Raw genomic sequence first — 16415 nt, 5'->3', positions numbered from 1 at the left:
AGGTCAGTTTTCCAGAGTTGTGCTAACTTGCACTTTAACTAGCAACTTACTAGTTCTGATGCTTCACGTTGTTATCAACTCTTGATATTGTCAGTCTTTTTTAATATGTAGTTTTATTGTGGATTTAACTCTCATTTCTCTAATAACCAGTGAGATTAATCATCTTTTCATATGTTTATTGGATATGATATTGGTCACTTAGATATTGGTTAGAAAAAAATGTTTATTCCTGGCTCACTTACAGTGTTGGTGGCTGTTATGAAGCTATATGTGTTCTTATTCTGAAAATCAGGCTGAAAGAGCATCCTCTATTTGGAATATGCTCTTATTTCAGAGGAAAAGAGGAAAGGATTTACAGAAACTACTAATATCTTTTGAAGCTTCTGCTTGGGTTTAGTATAGGTCATGTCTATTCATATTCCACAGGCCAAGCATATCACAAAACCATGCTCAGTGTCAGTGGGTGAGGGAAGTATTCTCTCACAGGAGGCATTACAAGTCACATGACCATGGATAGGGGTGAAAAATCCTTTTACAGGAAAAGGAGAAAGTGCAAATACTTTGGAACAAAAATTAAGTCTACCACTTTGTTAGATGCCTGTTGAACTCTTTTGTCATTTTTTAAAGATTTTATTTATTTATTTGAGAGAGAGAGAGAGTGCGTGCGAATAGAGGGAGAGTAAGAAGGAGAAGCAGACAGTATGGTGATCATAGAGCCTGATGCAGGGCTTGAGCCCAGGACTCTGAGATCATGACCTAAGCCAAAGGCAGACACTTAACCCACTGAGCTATCCAGATACCCCTTTTGTCATTTTATTTTATCTTAACTTTTTCTTAGGATTAATAATGAGAATTTTTTTCCTCCTTTTTTCTTTTTCTTAGTAAGTCCTAGATATAAAACTGAGCGGCTCAGTCTGTTAAGCTACGACTCTTGGTTTTGGCTCAGGTCATGATCTCAGGGTCCTGGGATATATCTCCGCTTAGTGGCTTGAGAGTCTTTCCTCTCCCCTTCTGCTCTTTACTACTTGTGTATGCTGGCTTTCTCAAATAAATAAAATCTTTTTTAAAAAATCACAGATTTTAAAAGATTTGGTCAGCATAGAAATAAATTGCATCTTTGTGTTCAACTTAAAAAAAATGCATAGATATGAAGAAATGGGGATTCTTAGTGGGTACTACACAAATTATTTCCACATGAGTACTTAGAAATAAATACTACAAAAACTTAACATCTTAATATACTAAATCTACTTTAAAATAAATTAGAAAAACAGTTTCGTGAAGCCCCTAAATATGATTTTTGGTACTTCAAATATAACATCTGAAGATAGGGTGTGTTCAAAAAGGGTTGCAGGATTATGTCCCCATTTATGTGATAGAAATTTTTTTTTTAGAAAAATTTTTAATAACCTGTGGATATGCAATAATTTTTCTTCTGTAAAATTTACTTCCAACCTTTAGGTTTTGTGATTCTTAAGGACTTCTCCTTAAATGCCTTGATATTCAAAGTAATACTAGCTTTTGATAGTTCTGGTAGTAAATGTAGACTATTATCCAAGGCTTGCTTTATTAATATAATATTGCCCTTGCTTTCCAGCGGGGATCTGATGAGCTTCTTTCTTCTGGTGTTATTAACGGACCTTTTACCATGAACAATTCTACTCCTACAGGTGTGTATGGTGAGTTTTCATCTTCTCAAATTCTAAAATGTTTACTTTCCTTGAGTTAAAAAAAAAAATTTACAGTGTTCTTAGTTTGCTCATCTTATAAATAATGGCACTTCAACAAATGTTTATAACAAAAAATTTATTGCAGTAAAGTTTACATAAATGAAATTACCAGTTACAGCTCTTAAGTTTTAAGAATTAATTTGTATTTAATTTGATAGTTTTTTGATTGATGTTCTTTGTGTTACATAGTTATGATAAAACTGTCAATAAGTTGGTGACCCAGAACAATAGAGTTAAAGAGCTGGTTGTAAAAGCTTGTATTTAAAGATGATTTAGAATAATAGAAGTATTAAAACTGTAAGATCACATGATTTTTAAAAACTGGAACATAATTTACATTCCATAAGTTACCACATGGTTTAAAAATGTTTTTGAAATTTCGGGACTGTAAAATGAACTGGAGGAGTGCAATACTGGAGGGGCTAGTGAGCAGTTAAGAGGTTATTGATGTATAGGGTGTCTAGTTAGGGATGATAATTTATTTGTACAAGGTGAAATTGATAGTAGTGGGTGTTTAATTCAGTGTTTAATAAGGGATTTCATCGATGATTTATTTTCAGGTTTTGGACTTGGATAATTGGATAGTTAAGTGGTGGTCCATTCATATAGAAAATATGAAATATTTTCTAATCTAATATAGAAATATTCATATAGAAAATGTAGGAAGAACAGAGTTGGACAACATGACTGGTTTAGATTTTTACGTATTGAGTTTGTGGTTTCTTTGCATCATCCAAATGGGAATGTTGGATAATCATTGGGTTCTCTGGTCTGAACATCATGAGAAATTTGGAAGTTAGTGTCATCCACAGTTGAAAAGGCATGAAGATTAGAGAGTTTCAGAAAAGGCCAGATCTTTATCCAAATGTTTTTGGAGTTACTAGGGAATGAGTGGACCTCACTTGCCAGAGCCTGAGCTACATGGTTTGAGAGAGTGAATAGCTTTTATGTGAGGACTGTATAAGAGAAGTGGACTAGGTTCAGTTAAGGCAAAAGATGCAAAGAAAATTCATTGAAAAGATTAAGAATATATGGGAATTGTTTAACCACAGAACATTGCTCTATAGTACTAAATGGAAAGATTTTATGGGTAAGACAGCAGCAGAGAATTTGTTCATGTAAAAGTGTGAACAGAGTAATATGAGCATGAAACTAAAGCAGCTCTCTCAAACTTGAGCTGACATCAGAATCACCTGGAGGGCCTGTTCCAGCATGGTTGCTGAGTCCATACCCAGATTTTCTAATAAAGCAGATCTGAGGTGGGTCCTGAGAATTTGTATTTCCACAAGTTCCCAGGTAATGGTGATGCTGCCATTTAAGGAACCATACTTTGAGAATTGGTTTATGAAGAAAATGCTAGAATCTAACATCTCTAAATCTGATTATCTTCTTGGTGTAGTAGGCTTGTAAAAAACTGTCTGCCCTTAGGGTGCCTGGGTGGCTCAGTTGGTTAAGCCCCTGACTCTTGATCTTAGCTCATACTTTGATCTCAGGATCGTGAGTTCAAGTCTCACCCAGTGTGGAGCCTACTGTAAAAGTCCATATTCCTAGAATTACAGTACAGGTAGGGTGGGGCTCATCTTGTTTGTTCTTATTTTAAAAACAGGTCACTTTGGTCACGTTTATGAACTACCAGGATGGATGACCAGAAAGATTTCATACTGGTGATTACTTAGGAAAGAAATATGAAATGGGAGTTTAGCTGGCAGCAGCAGTTTGTTGTGTTTTGCTTTTATGTTTTGAATTTCTTCTTGTATCCCATTCCATCTGTATTTAGTGTTGCTCTTCTTGAAGCATAACCTCTTTTGTAGCTATTTCCACAAAGCTTTATAAATGGTAACCTCTCAGATTTTGACTAAAAATGTCTATTTCATTATCACAATTGACAGCTATCTAGAAGTTTAGGTTGGCAGTTATTTTTTTCTCAACACTTTGAAGGCACTGTTCTATTCTTTTGGCTTCTTTTGAGAAGTCTGTTGTCAGTCTTGAATAACCTACAGTTATTTGTAGGTAAAATTACTTCTCTCTTTTTTTTTTTTTTTTTTTTAATTCATGAGACACACACAGAGGGGCACAGACACAGGCAGAGGGAGGAGTAGGCTCCACGTAGGGAAACCGATGTGGGACTCCATCCCAGGTCTCCAGGATCACGCCCTGGACTGAAGGCAGCACTAAACCGCTGAGCCACTGGGGCTGCCCTGTTTTTTGTTTTTTGTTTTTGTTTTTGTTTTTTTAAGATTTTATGTATTCATGAGAGACATAGAGGAAAGAGAGGCAGGCTCCCTGCAGAGCAGGGTGCCTGATGCAGAACTCAGTCCCAGAACCCTGGGATCACGACCTGAGCCAAAGGTAGACAACCAACTGAGCCACCCAAATGCCCTTCTCTGGCTATTTTTAAACATTTTTCTCTTTATTTTTGTTCAGTGGTTTAACTAGCTATTTGTAGGTATGCATCACAGCTTTTCAACCCTGGATGCTCACTAAAAGAGCTTAGGAAGCTTTGAGGAAAACATAGATACCTTGACCCACCACACAACAATTCTAAAATCTTAGGGTGGAGTGGATGGGTGTGGAGGTCTAGGCACTGTTTTTTGTTTAATTTGAAAGCTTCTTAGGTGATAATCTAAGGTTCACTACTTTCATTTATCCTACTTAGGAAGTGACCCAGCTCTTCCCAGAACTGCCTCTTCTTGGAACTCCAGTTAGACATGTATAGGACCACTTGATTCAGTCCTGCATTTGTTTTAACCTCTTACATTCATTGTCATGTCTTTCTCTTTAAGGTCTTGTATTTTAGATAATTTCCTTAAAATCGTTTTCTGATTCACTCGTTCTCTATTCAGCTGTCTAATGTGCTTTTTAATCCTTCCATTAAATATTAGCTTATTGTCTAGAGCTTTTCCTTGTGTGAGTCATAATTTTTAGCTAAGTTGTTTTTTCTTCTGTTGAGAATCTCTAAGGTGTTTTGTGCTTGCTCTGCTAGACTTTCTAAGGTATCACCAGCCCCCAACATGTTCTAATGTATATGTCAATTTATTGTCTTGGAGACTCTTATACCAGGGAGGAAGAGAAAATTCAAAATCTAAACATTTGCATTTCCCCATCAGAATCTGAAAGAGATAAGAGATAGGCTTCCTTTTTAAATCCTTGCTTGCTTCCTTCCTTCCTTGATGGGAAATTTCTTTTTTTTTTTTTTTTTTTAAGATTTTTATTTATTCATTCATGAGAGACACACAGAGAGAGGCAGAGACACAGACAGAGGGAGAAGCAGGCTCCCTGCAGGTAGCATGATGTGGGACTCCTTTCCGGAACTCCAGGATCACGCCCTGGGCCAAAGGTAGCGCTAAACCGCTGAGATACCCAGGGATCCCTGATGGGAAATTTCTAATTTTAGTTTGCTTTCACTGAGGGGCATGGCTATTGACATGACACCCATAAATTTCACTTTTGGGGGGGCTGTGAGGTCACTTAGCAAATATATTTTTGTGATATTTCATCTAATATTTGCAGATTTCTAAAAGCTTTAATATTTCATTATATTGGTGCTCTATTCCTTGACTATAATAAAGAATCCTAATTGGCTTTGAACAAATTTGGAGAGAAAGGTTTTTAGGGCTCATTTATAAAAGAGGTTTTAATCCCTGTGTAAAGTAGTTTTTCAAAGATACAAGAATTTTAAAAATCGCATTGATAATGGGTAGGTAAGAGATCAGGAATACTGCTGTATTGAAGGACCTTTTGGTATTCATTATAACCTTATCACAAAATTTTTGTGGTTCATTTAATCTACATGTGGATTTAAAATAATTTCTAAAATTTGATACTATAGTATCTCTCTATTAGTAGAATATTGCTTATACAAGGAGTTCCAATCCAGTTGCAAGTCCATGTCTGCCTCATAGGACTGTCAGAACAGTATTTTTATCATGACACTATTGCACAATACTTATATTTGTCTTATTATCTCAAAAAAAAATCGATCTTTAATGCAGAACTTTTTTTTCTTTTTTTTAAGAGAGAGAGAGAGAGGGAGGAAAGAGGGTAGAGGGGGAGGGAGAGATAGAGAACCTTAAGCAGGCTTCATGCCCAGCATGGAGCCCAAGTTGGGGCTCAATCTCATGACCCTGTGATCATGACCTGAGTCAAAATCAAGAGTCAGACACTTAACTAAGCCACCCAGGTTCCTCTTTAATACAGAACTTTTAAAACTCAATTTTCATTAGTATTAGATATTTTACTTTTGGTAGAATGACTTCCCAAAAGCTTTATTTTGATCCCATCGAAATGATTGAACATTGAATCATTATTGGGTAATAACTGATTTTTAATTGTTAGCAAAAGATGATAAAACGGATATAATTTAGCTGTTGCCAAAGTTCTATTAATGAGGTCAACATATTAACACCTGTTACTTTACCCATGGAGAAGAAATTTCACAAGTTAAATTAATTCACAATTACAAATTTGTGGTTTTACTGCAAGATATGAAATAGAATTGGTGATAAGAAAAATTGTGCCTTTCCTTCTGGGATCCTGACCTGTGATTTCGTGTTTGTGGGTCTTATTTTATGTCCTTTGGTAGTTATGAAAATGTCTTGCACATTTCTTCATGAATTGTATACTTCTCTTTTTAAATTTAATCTTAGGGAAAAAATAAATTTAATCTTAGGAATTATGACAGAGACTGTTGTGTAATACTTTTCTGTTTTCTTTAGTGATAGAACCCTAATTTTTATCTGGGCAAGTTGCCTCCTAAATTAAACAGCTACTTTTCATTCTTCCTTATAGCTAGGTGGGATCATGTGATTAAGTCCTGGCTAATGAGATGTAAGTGCAAGTTATAGAAGTTACTTCTGGAGCATTTCTACATGGGTACACTTTTTCCTCTTTTATCCTACTGCCTGCAGGAGTTTCAGTTTCCATCTTAGATGAGGAGGATGAAGGCTATACCCTAACAGAAAAACAAGTAGAGCTGAGTCACTGATAACTATATGTCACCATTCCAGATTTGGAATTTCTACATTTAGACTTTTTATATGAGCAGTGATTTTTAAAAAGCAGCTATTATTTGAAATTTATTATTATTATTATAGGACTATGATTTCAGATAAAAGTTAACAAATGAAGTCAGCCTTATAATCATGCTGGCCTTTTTTCTGGACTCTCTGTAAGGGAACCCAAGCAAACATATTAGAATTGCTGCTAAGTTAAAGGGACAGAGATCCAAGTTTGGGAAGGCTGAGGCAACCGGGGGCTAAGCAGTGTATGGGAGAGCAGAGTGCTCTGTGAGAAAAGTGCTCTGGAATCTCTCTTTGAATCTGTTGCTAAATAGTAAGCCACACGTGCCTTACCAATAAGAGTACACCAGCTCTAGCATAAAGCCTTCTCTAAACGCACTCTAATAAAGCTTAAAAACAAGCTCCAAAACAGTTGCCTGATCTGAAAGTACCATTTTTTCCAGAAAAGAATATATTAAAGGAATAAATAAATTCTAGTGCTTACAATGTTGACTGTTCAATCAAAAATTGCCAAACATGGAAAGAACCACAAAAACTGTGACCCATAACCAGTAGGAAAGTCAGTCAACAGAAGGAGACCTGGATGGGGCACCTGAGTGGCTCAGTCAGTTCAGCATCCAACTCTTGGTTTTGGTTCAGGTCATGGTCTCAGAGTCCAGAGATCAAGCCTCGTAGTGGGCTCCTCACTCAGAGTGGAGTCTGATTGGGAGTCTTTCCTTCTTCCTCTCCCTCAGTGTCTCCCTCTGTTCTTGCACTCACATGTGCATGCTCTCTCCCCATTTCCCACTAATTAAATAAATAAAACCTTAAAAAAAGAAACAGACCTAGAGAATGGCAACAAGTAATAAAATTAGCAGATTTGGACTTTGAAGTGATTATTAAAAGTATGTTTAAGGATTTAAAGGAAACTATTAGCATAATGAGAAAAATGGAATTTTTAAACATAAGACTATGTCTAAAACACACATGGCATGGCATTAATAGCACATGTTATACAGAATAAATGATCAGTGAATTTGAAGACAGCAGTAGAGGGGTGCCTGGCTAACTTAGTTGGTAGAACACCTGACTCTTGATCTCTGGGTTGAGTTCTTCAAGCCCCATATTGAGTGTAGAGATTGCTTAAAAATAAAATCTTAAAACAAAACAAAACAAGCAATACTAACTAAAGCACATAGACCAAAAAAAGATTAAGAAAGAAATGAAGAGGGTCTTTAGTAAACTATAGAACAAAAATCAGATGGTCTAACCATATATGTAATTCAGGTTCCAGAAAGAAGAAAGATAGGGGCAGGGAAGCAGATATACCTTGAAAATATTCCAAATATAGTGGAAACTATAAAGCCACGTAACTAAGAAGTTCAGTGAACTACAGCGGGATAAATACAGTGAAAACCACACCAAGGCTCATCATAATCAAATTGTTGAAAACCAGGAATGCAGAACAAATCTTAAAAGTAGCCGGAGGGACAAAAATGTCCCATTGTTTTCAAGTGGAACAAAGGTAAGAATGATAAGAATTTTTTCCTCTGAACTTTAAGTCAGAAGACAGTGAAGTAGTAACATCTTTAAAGTGCTGAAAATAAATACAGTCATCTATATCCATTTAAAATTTCAAAGATGAAGTTAAAATCAAACTTTCTTTGAGGCACACAAGAGCTGAAAGCATTGGTTAGTAACAGATGTCTGTTTCATGAAATGGTAAAGGAAGTTCTTCAGACTCAAGGAAAATGATACCAGGTGGAAACTTGGGTCTGTACAAAATGGTGAATATCCACAAAGTGGATATATGACTATTCTCCCTCCTTTTTTTTTTTCCCCCCTTTTGGTTTGTTTTGTTTTTGTTAATTTAAGATAATTGAAGGAGGATTCTGGGAATAGTGGAGTAAGAAGCACCAGGAATCTGACTCCCTACATAGACAACAATTGCACTGACAGACTCTTTCTGTAATTTGGAAATCTGGAGTTTATTGAAAGCTTGCAAGTTGTTCCAGAGGAAGACTTAGAAGGTAAATTGTGTTTAATTTTGGTCAATTTCAGCTCTTAGCACATTAGCAGCTACCCATCCTGTGCCCCCCTCCCCCCTTTTTAAAGATTATATTTATTAGAGAGAGAAAGTGAGAGAAAGCATGAGCAGGGGAGGTGGAAGGGAGAGGGCAAAGCAGGCTCCCCACTGAGCAGGGAGCCTGATTCAGGCCTTGATTTCAGGACCCGGGCGGGGATCATGACCTGAGATGAAGGCAGATGCTTAATTGACTGAGCCACCCAGGTGCTCCCCCATCCTCTGCACTTAAGTCACATAGCAGGTAGCTATGTACATGTTTCAGGAGCAGCTTACAAATAGCTTGAGAGAGCCAGCATGGGTAAAGGATAGTGTCTTCTTAATTTTCTTTTCAGGAATCTGGGTTCTAATTTTTTTTTTTAATTTTTATTTATTTATGATAGTCACAGAGAGAGAGAGAGAGAGAGGCAGAGACACAGGCAGAGGGAGAAGCAGGCTCCATGCACCGGGAGCCTGATGTGGGATTCGATCCCGGGTCTCCAGGATCGCGCCCTGGGCCAAAGGCAGGCGCCAAACCGCTGCGCCACCCAGGGATCCCTGGGTTCTAATTGTTAATTGCTGCTTCTGATCACAGAGTTGCAGACAGAGGCAGGCAACCATTGTCTTTGCATCTCCCCCCCACCCCACCCCCACCCCCATTGTAGCAAACTCCTCTCTCTCCCAGTGACTTCTAGTGATTTTAAAGGGCTGGTATTCTTTCCCTCTCCCTTCATTTTTCCACTTTTACCCGTTTTGGGAGTGAGATATTAAAGACTAACATATTAAAAAAAAACTGCATCTATAGGGAAAATTAGAAAGTGACAGTACATCCTGGTAAAAGGCTCAGAAGAAACCAGAGAAGAAGACCTTTCAGTTTTATGTAAAAACCTAAGGCTTATTCTTGGTACAGAGATAGCTTACAACAATCAAAAAAAGAAAAACAGTAACAGAAACTAGAAGACCCCGAGGAAGGGGAAGAATCTGATTTCCATAGCCCTCAATTATTTTTTTAATAAAGATTGTTATTTCATTTTAAAGATTTATGTATTTCTTTTAGAGAGTGTGTGCTAAGTGTGGGGAGAAGTGGAGGGATAGAATCTTCAAGCAGACTCTCCACTTTCAGTGGGGGAGCCCCTTGTGGGGGCTCATTCCTATGACCCATGCCTGAGCCAAAACCAAGAGTCAGATGCTTAGCCAACTGAACCACCCAGGTACCCCTACAAAGTCTGCAGTTTTAAGTAATCTCTCCACCCAACATGGGGCTTAAGTGCCTGCTTTTGGCCCAGGGCATGATCCTGGAGTCCTGGGATTCAGTCCCACATTGGGCTCCCGGCATGGAGCCTGCCTGTGTCTCTGGCTCTCTTTCTCTATGTCTCTCATAATAAATAAAATCTTTAAAAAAGATGTTTTTGTTTTTTAGTTGAAATAAATTGGATTTTAAAAAAGAAATAAGATTTTTTTTAAAAAGATTTTATTCATTTATTCATGAGAGACACAGAGAGAGAGGGAGAGTCAGAGACACAGGCAGAGGGAGAAGCAGGCTCCATGCAGGGAGCCTGATGCGGTACTCGATCCCGGGTCTCCAGGATCAGGCCCTGGGCCAAAGGCAGTGCTAATCCGCTGAGCCACCCACGCTGCCCAAAATAAGATTATTTATGTGTAACACACCTGACTCTAAAGTCCAGTCGCAGATTAAGAAAAAAAAGGGCAGCCCTGGTGGCACAGTGGTTTAGCGCCGCCTGCAGCCCAGGGTGTGATCCTGGAGTCCCAGGATGGATTCCCATGTCAGGCTCCCTGCATGGAGCCTGCTTCTCCCTCTGCCTGTGTCTCTGCGCCTCTCTCTCTCTCTCTCTCTCTCTCTGTCTCTCATGAATAAATAAATAAAATCTTTAGAAAGAAAAAAAAAATCTTTAGAAAGAAAAAAAAGAGAAGGGCGCCTGGCTTTCTCGATCAGTGGAATGTGTGACTCTTGATCTTGGGGTTGTGAGTCAAGCCTCATGTTGGATGTAGACATTATTAAAAAAAAAAAATTCTTAAGGAGCACCTAGGTGGCTTATGTGGTTAAGCATGTGCCTTCTGCTCAAGTCATGATCCTGGGATTAAGCCCTGGGGTCCATTTCTTTAATTGGGCTCCCAGCTCAGTGGGAAGTCTGCTTCTCCCTCTCCCTCTGCCCCCCACCCACTTTCTTCTTGCCCCTCCCCCATTCATATTCTCTTTCTCACTCAAATAAATAAAATCTTAAAAAAGATGTGGTGTGTATTTTTCCCATTTAAATGGAATATTATTCAGCTATAAAAATGATAAAATCTTTCCATTTGCAGTGACATGGATGGAACTAGAGAGTAATATGCTAAGCGAAATAGAGAATGACATACCATATGATATCCCACCAATAGTGCATGAGGGTTCCCTTTTCTCTACATCCTCACCAACACCTGTTCTTCCTTGTGTTACTGATTTTAGCCATTCTCACAGGTGAGGTGATATCTTATTGTAGTTTTGATTTGCATTTCCCTGATAGTAAGTGATAATGAGCATCTTTTCATCTTTCTCTTGGCCATCTGCATGTCTTCCTTGGAGAAATGTCTGTTCATGTCTTCTACTCATTTTTAATTGGATTATTCATTTGGGGGTTTTATAAGTTCTTCATATATTTTGGATACTAACCCTTTATCAAATATGTTATTTGCAAATATATTCTCCCATTCCTTAGATTATCTTTTAGTATTGTTGATTGTTTAGATGTTTACTGTGCAGAAGCTTGATTTTGCTCTAGTACTAATAGTTTATTTTTTCTTTTGTTTCCCATGCTTCAGTAGATATATCTAGAAATAAGTTGTTACAGCTGGTATCAAAGAAGTTACTGTCTGTGTTCTCTTCTAGGATTTTTATGGTTCATTTGTTGGAGATTGCATTAAATGTGTAGATTGCTTTGGGTAGTGTAGACATTTTAACAGTATTATTCTTCTAACCTGTGAACATGGAATGTCTTTCCATTTCTTTGTGCTGCCTTCCATTCTTTCATTAGTGTTTTATAGTTTTCAAAGTACAGGTCTTTCACAAAAGAACTGCATTTTTTAAAGTATTGCTAATCTAAAAGCTAGCGTGTGACTTGTTTGTAAGCTCCACATTTTTGCTCCATGCAATTTAGGAGACTAATGCATTTAAAAGAATTATTAGTTCATGTTTTGGGGGACACATGTACAAGGATATAGGATTGTGACACAACAGAAAGAGGTGGGGACAGAAGTGTAAAGGTACAGAATTTTTGTGTGTTACTGAAGATAAACTGGCATAAATTCAGATTAGACTGTTATAACTTGAGGATATTAAATATATTTAGGTCTTTAGTCCATTTTGACTTTATTTTTGTGAGTGGTGAAAGAAAGTCATCCACTTTCATCCTTTTGTATGTTGCTGTTCCATTTTCCCAACACCATTTGTTGAAAAGATTCCCCCCCCCCCCATTGGATATTCTTTCCTGCTTTGTCAAAGATTAATTGGTCATATAATTATGGGTTTATTTCTGGGTTTTTTCTTCTGTTGCATTGATCTATGACCCTGTTTTTGTACCAGTACCATACTGTTTGATGATTTCAGCTTAAAGTCTGGAATTGTATTGTCTCTAGCTTTACTTATCCTTTTCAAGATTGCTTTGGTTGTTTGAGATCTTTGGTGGTTCCATACCAAACTTTAGGATTATTTGTTCTAGTTCTGTGAAAACTGCTGTTGGTATTTGATAGGGATTGCATTAAATGTGTAGATTGCTTTGGGTAGTGTAGACATTTTAACAGTGTTTATTCTTCTAATCTGTGAACTCCTTTTCCTGAAGTCTACTTTGTCTGTTAGTACAGCCCACTCAGCTTTATTATGATTACTGTTTACATATTTATCTTTTTCCATTCCTTTTACTTTGAACCTGAGATTTTATACTTAAAATGAATTTCTTCTGGGGCACCTGGCTGGCTCAGTCAGTAGAGCATGTAACTCTTGGTCTTGGGGTTGTGAGTTCAAACTCCACAATGGGTATAGAGATTACTTAAAAATAAAGTTTAAAAAAATGGATTTCTTCTTCACATCATATAATTGAGTCTTGCTTTTATCACACTGATAAACTGCCTTTTAACTGGAATCTTTTGCCATTTCTACTTAATTATTTGACATGGTTGGTTTTAAGTCTACCATCTTGCTATTTGTTTTCTATTTGTCCCATTTATTCTTTGTTGTTTTCTTCCTTTGTTTCCTTAGCTTTCTCTAGACCACTTTTTTTTGTTTCATTTTATTATTTATCATTTTGTGTTCCATTGTATTTATTTGTATTTCTTGTTACAGAGCTTCAAAATACATAAAATGAGGGAACCCTGGGTGGCGCAGCGGTTTGGCGCCTGCCTTTGGCCCAGGGCGCGATCCTGGAGACCTGGGATCGAATCCCACGTCGGGCTCCCGGTGCATGGAGCCTGCTTCTCTCTCTGCCTATGTCTCTGCCTCTCTCTCTCTCTCTCTCTGTGTAACTACCATGAATAAATAAAAAAATAAAAAAAATACATAAAATGAAAGCTAATAGAACTAAATAGAGAAGTAGATAAATTCAGTTATAATTGGAGATTTCAAAACCTCTGTCTCAGTAATTGACAGCATAGTAAACAGAAAGTCAGGACACAGAGGTTAACAGACTCTGACATGTAAACCAAATCTGTCTTATTTGCCCATTTTTGTATTTCCTGTGACCTAAGACTGATTTTTACATTTTTAAATTGAAAAAATAACAATATTCTGAGATACATGAAGCTTATATGAAATAGAAATTTCAGTGTTCATGTATAAAACTTTATTTGAACCTAGGCACACTCCTTTATTTTACATACTTGTGGGTGCTTTCATCCAACCACTGTAAAGTTAAATAGATGCAACAGAGATTTTATAGCTCACAAAGTCTAAAATACTTATGTAGTCATTTAAGAAGTTTGTAGATCCCTTAATATAGATGTTTTCAACACTAACAACCAGCTTGTTTTAATTGACAGTGGACCAGTTTCTGCAATACTACCAGAATACACATTTTTTTCAAGTTCACAGGAAATAGTTACCAAGTAAAACAAGTCTCAATAAAAGGTGAATGCATTAAAATTATATAGAATTAGTTCTCTTCATTAAAATTATATTAGAAATCAAAAGAGCATAATCCTCAAGTATATGGGGAAAATTTTCCCAATTAATCTTTTTAAAGTAACACTTAACCTATGGATCGAATATGTCACAAAGGAAATTAGAAAATATTTTGAACTGAATTAAAATAAAAACACAATTTACTAAACTTTGAAGGGTGCAGCCAGAACTATTCTTAGAAGGAAATTTATAGTTTTGTTTATTAGAAAAGAAAAAATATAAAATGAATCACCTATGCTGCTAAGCATAGCAGAGAAAAGCAAGTTAAACTCCCAAGTAAATAGAAGGAAGAAAATATAAAATATGAGGAGCATAGGGCAGCCTGGGTGGCTCAGCGGTTTAGTGCTGCCTTCAACTCAGGTCGTGATCTTGGGGTCCCAGGATTGAGTCCCTTGTCAGGCTCCCTGCATGGAGCCTGCTTCTCCCTCTGCCCGTGTCTCTGCTTCTCTCTCTCTGTCTCTCATGAATAAATAAATAAAATCTTTTAAAAAATATGAGAAGCATGAATTAAGGTCCTAGAAAACAAGCAGTAGAGAAAAATTAGTAAAACCAATAGTTTTTAATAGGCCAGTAAAATTGATAAATCTCTAGGTAGACCAGAAACTGAGAGGAATTACCAATATCAAGAATGCTCCAAATGTTAAAAGGATGATGTTATGGACTGAATGTTTGTGTATCCCCCAAATTCATGTGTGTAAAGGCCCAAACCTCTGTGTGATGGTATGTGGAGACTGGGCCTTGGAGGTGTAGCCCTCACAATGGGATTAGAATCCTTATAAAGAGATATCAGAGAGCTTGCTCTTGCCTCCACCCCCGCCATGTGAGGACCCTTGGAAGGGTGCCTTGTCTATAAGCCAGGAAAAGAGTCCTCATTAGAAAGTGATATGCTGGCACCTTAATTTTGGACTTCCAATCTCCAGAACTATGAAAAAGTAAATTTTTATTGTTCAATCATTCTGTCTGTCATATTTTGTTCTAGTATCCTAAGCAGGCTAAGACCAATATTAAGCAAATATTATGAAGAGTTGTAAGTCAATAAAATGAACGAACAGGTATTCATTTAATTTATATGAAGTGGACAAATTCCTTGAAAAATATAAAATACCACAATTGATAGAAAATGACTAGAAAACCCAAATAACTCTATACTTATTTTAAATCAAGTTGAGAATTAAATAGTTTAAGACCTGGGGTGCCTGGGTGGCTCACTTGGTTAAGCGTCTGCCTTTGGCTCAGGTCATGATCTCTCAGTCCTGGGATTGAGACCCACATCGGGCTCCCAGCTCAGCAGGGAGCCTGCTTCTACCTCTCCTGCCCTGCGCAATTTCTCTTGAGTGCACTTGTGCATGTTTTCTCTGTTTCAAATGGATAAGATCTTAAAAAAAAAAAAAAAAAAAAGTTTATTTAAGGAAGTGATAACACCAATGCTATGCAAACTCTTTGAGAATATAGAACACTTCCTAATTTATTTTATGAGGTTAGTATTATCTTTGATACAGGAAGGAAAACTACAGATTAATATTCCTCATGAAAATGGACCCAAAAACAATACTTAGAAGACATTAAATTCAGCTATGTATCTATGGAGAGGAGATCATATATTATGACCAAGTCAGAATTATTCCAAGAGAATACCAAGTGGTTTAGCTTTTGAAAATTAGTGCAATATACTCTATTAACAGAACAAAGAGAAGAATTTTATGATCATCTTAATATATCCTGGGATGGCATTTGAAAAATTCAGTTTTTATTCCTGATAAACAAGACCCTAAACTACCTAGGAATAGAGGGAACCTGTTTACCCCAATAAAGGTGTGAAACTCCAACATCATACTTAATGGTATAAGAGAGTCCTGTCCTTTGAAATCCATAATGATGCAAGTATGTCCAGTCTCATTATTTCTATTCAACTTTATACAAGGAGTCCTAGCCAGTTCAATAAAAGTAGAATAAGAAATAAAAGGCATACATGTTGGAGAGTAAAAAATAAAACTGTGTATGTAGAAAATTCTAAAGAATTTAGTAAGGTTGCAGGATACAGGGTCAGGAATATGTGCAAGACCATTACACTGAAAACCATACAACAATGTTAAGGGAAATTAAAGAAGACCTAAGTAAAGGCAGAGAGAAGTCATAAAGCATATGTTTTGCATGACTCAAAACTGTTAGGATGTGAATTCTCCCCCACATAAGTACTTAATTTCAAGAATTGCTATAAACGCATTCCTGTCTGGCTCCAGCGGCAAAGCATTCAACTCATGCTCTCAGGGTTGTGAGTTAAAGCTCCACTTTGGGTGTATAGATTACTAAAAAAAAAATTAATAAATTTAAAAAATTGCTCTAAAACTATAGTAATCACGATAGTATAGTAGTTTAGCTTGAGGAGGTGTTTGGAGGGAGGACTGACAAAGAAGTACTAGGAAACTTTTGAAGATGGAAATGTTCTAGATCTTGATTTT

At 36.9% G+C, this 16415-nt stretch overlaps 1 protein-coding gene and 1 long non-coding RNA gene across 12 annotated transcripts in view; one reads left to right on the top strand and one right to left on the bottom strand.

Annotated features, from left to right (window-relative positions):
• PTBP3 (polypyrimidine tract binding protein 3) overlaps window positions 1-16415 on the top strand; it is a 152703-nt gene that overhangs the window by 70395 nt on the left and 65893 nt on the right. For 3 of the 8 annotated variants that reach the window (XM_038553113.1, XM_038553112.1, XM_038553114.1), the window contains one exon: window positions 1598-1670. In XM_038553113.1, coding sequence (XP_038409041.1) covers window positions 1649-1670 — 22 coding nt within the window. In that variant the 5' untranslated portion in view covers window positions 1598-1648. Of the gene's footprint in view, window positions 1-1597; window positions 1680-8602; window positions 8758-16415 lie in introns of those variants that run through there. The other 5 variants (XM_038553111.1, XM_038553110.1, XM_038553117.1 and 2 more) reach the window with 3 other exon arrangements.
• The window catches only part of LOC119873979, an 86521-nt gene that overhangs the window by 34842 nt on the left and 35264 nt on the right, over window positions 1-16415 (bottom strand). The gene's annotated exons all lie outside the window — the stretch shown is intronic.

This window comes from Canis lupus, chromosome 11, assembly GCF_011100685.1.
Source record: "Canis lupus familiaris isolate Mischka breed German Shepherd chromosome 11, alternate assembly UU_Cfam_GSD_1.0, whole genome shotgun sequence".
NCBI classification, from domain to species: domain Eukaryota; kingdom Metazoa; phylum Chordata; class Mammalia; order Carnivora; family Canidae; genus Canis; species Canis lupus.
Note: the sequence above shows the minus strand (reverse complement) of the source record. Positions and strands in the feature narration are given on the sequence as shown.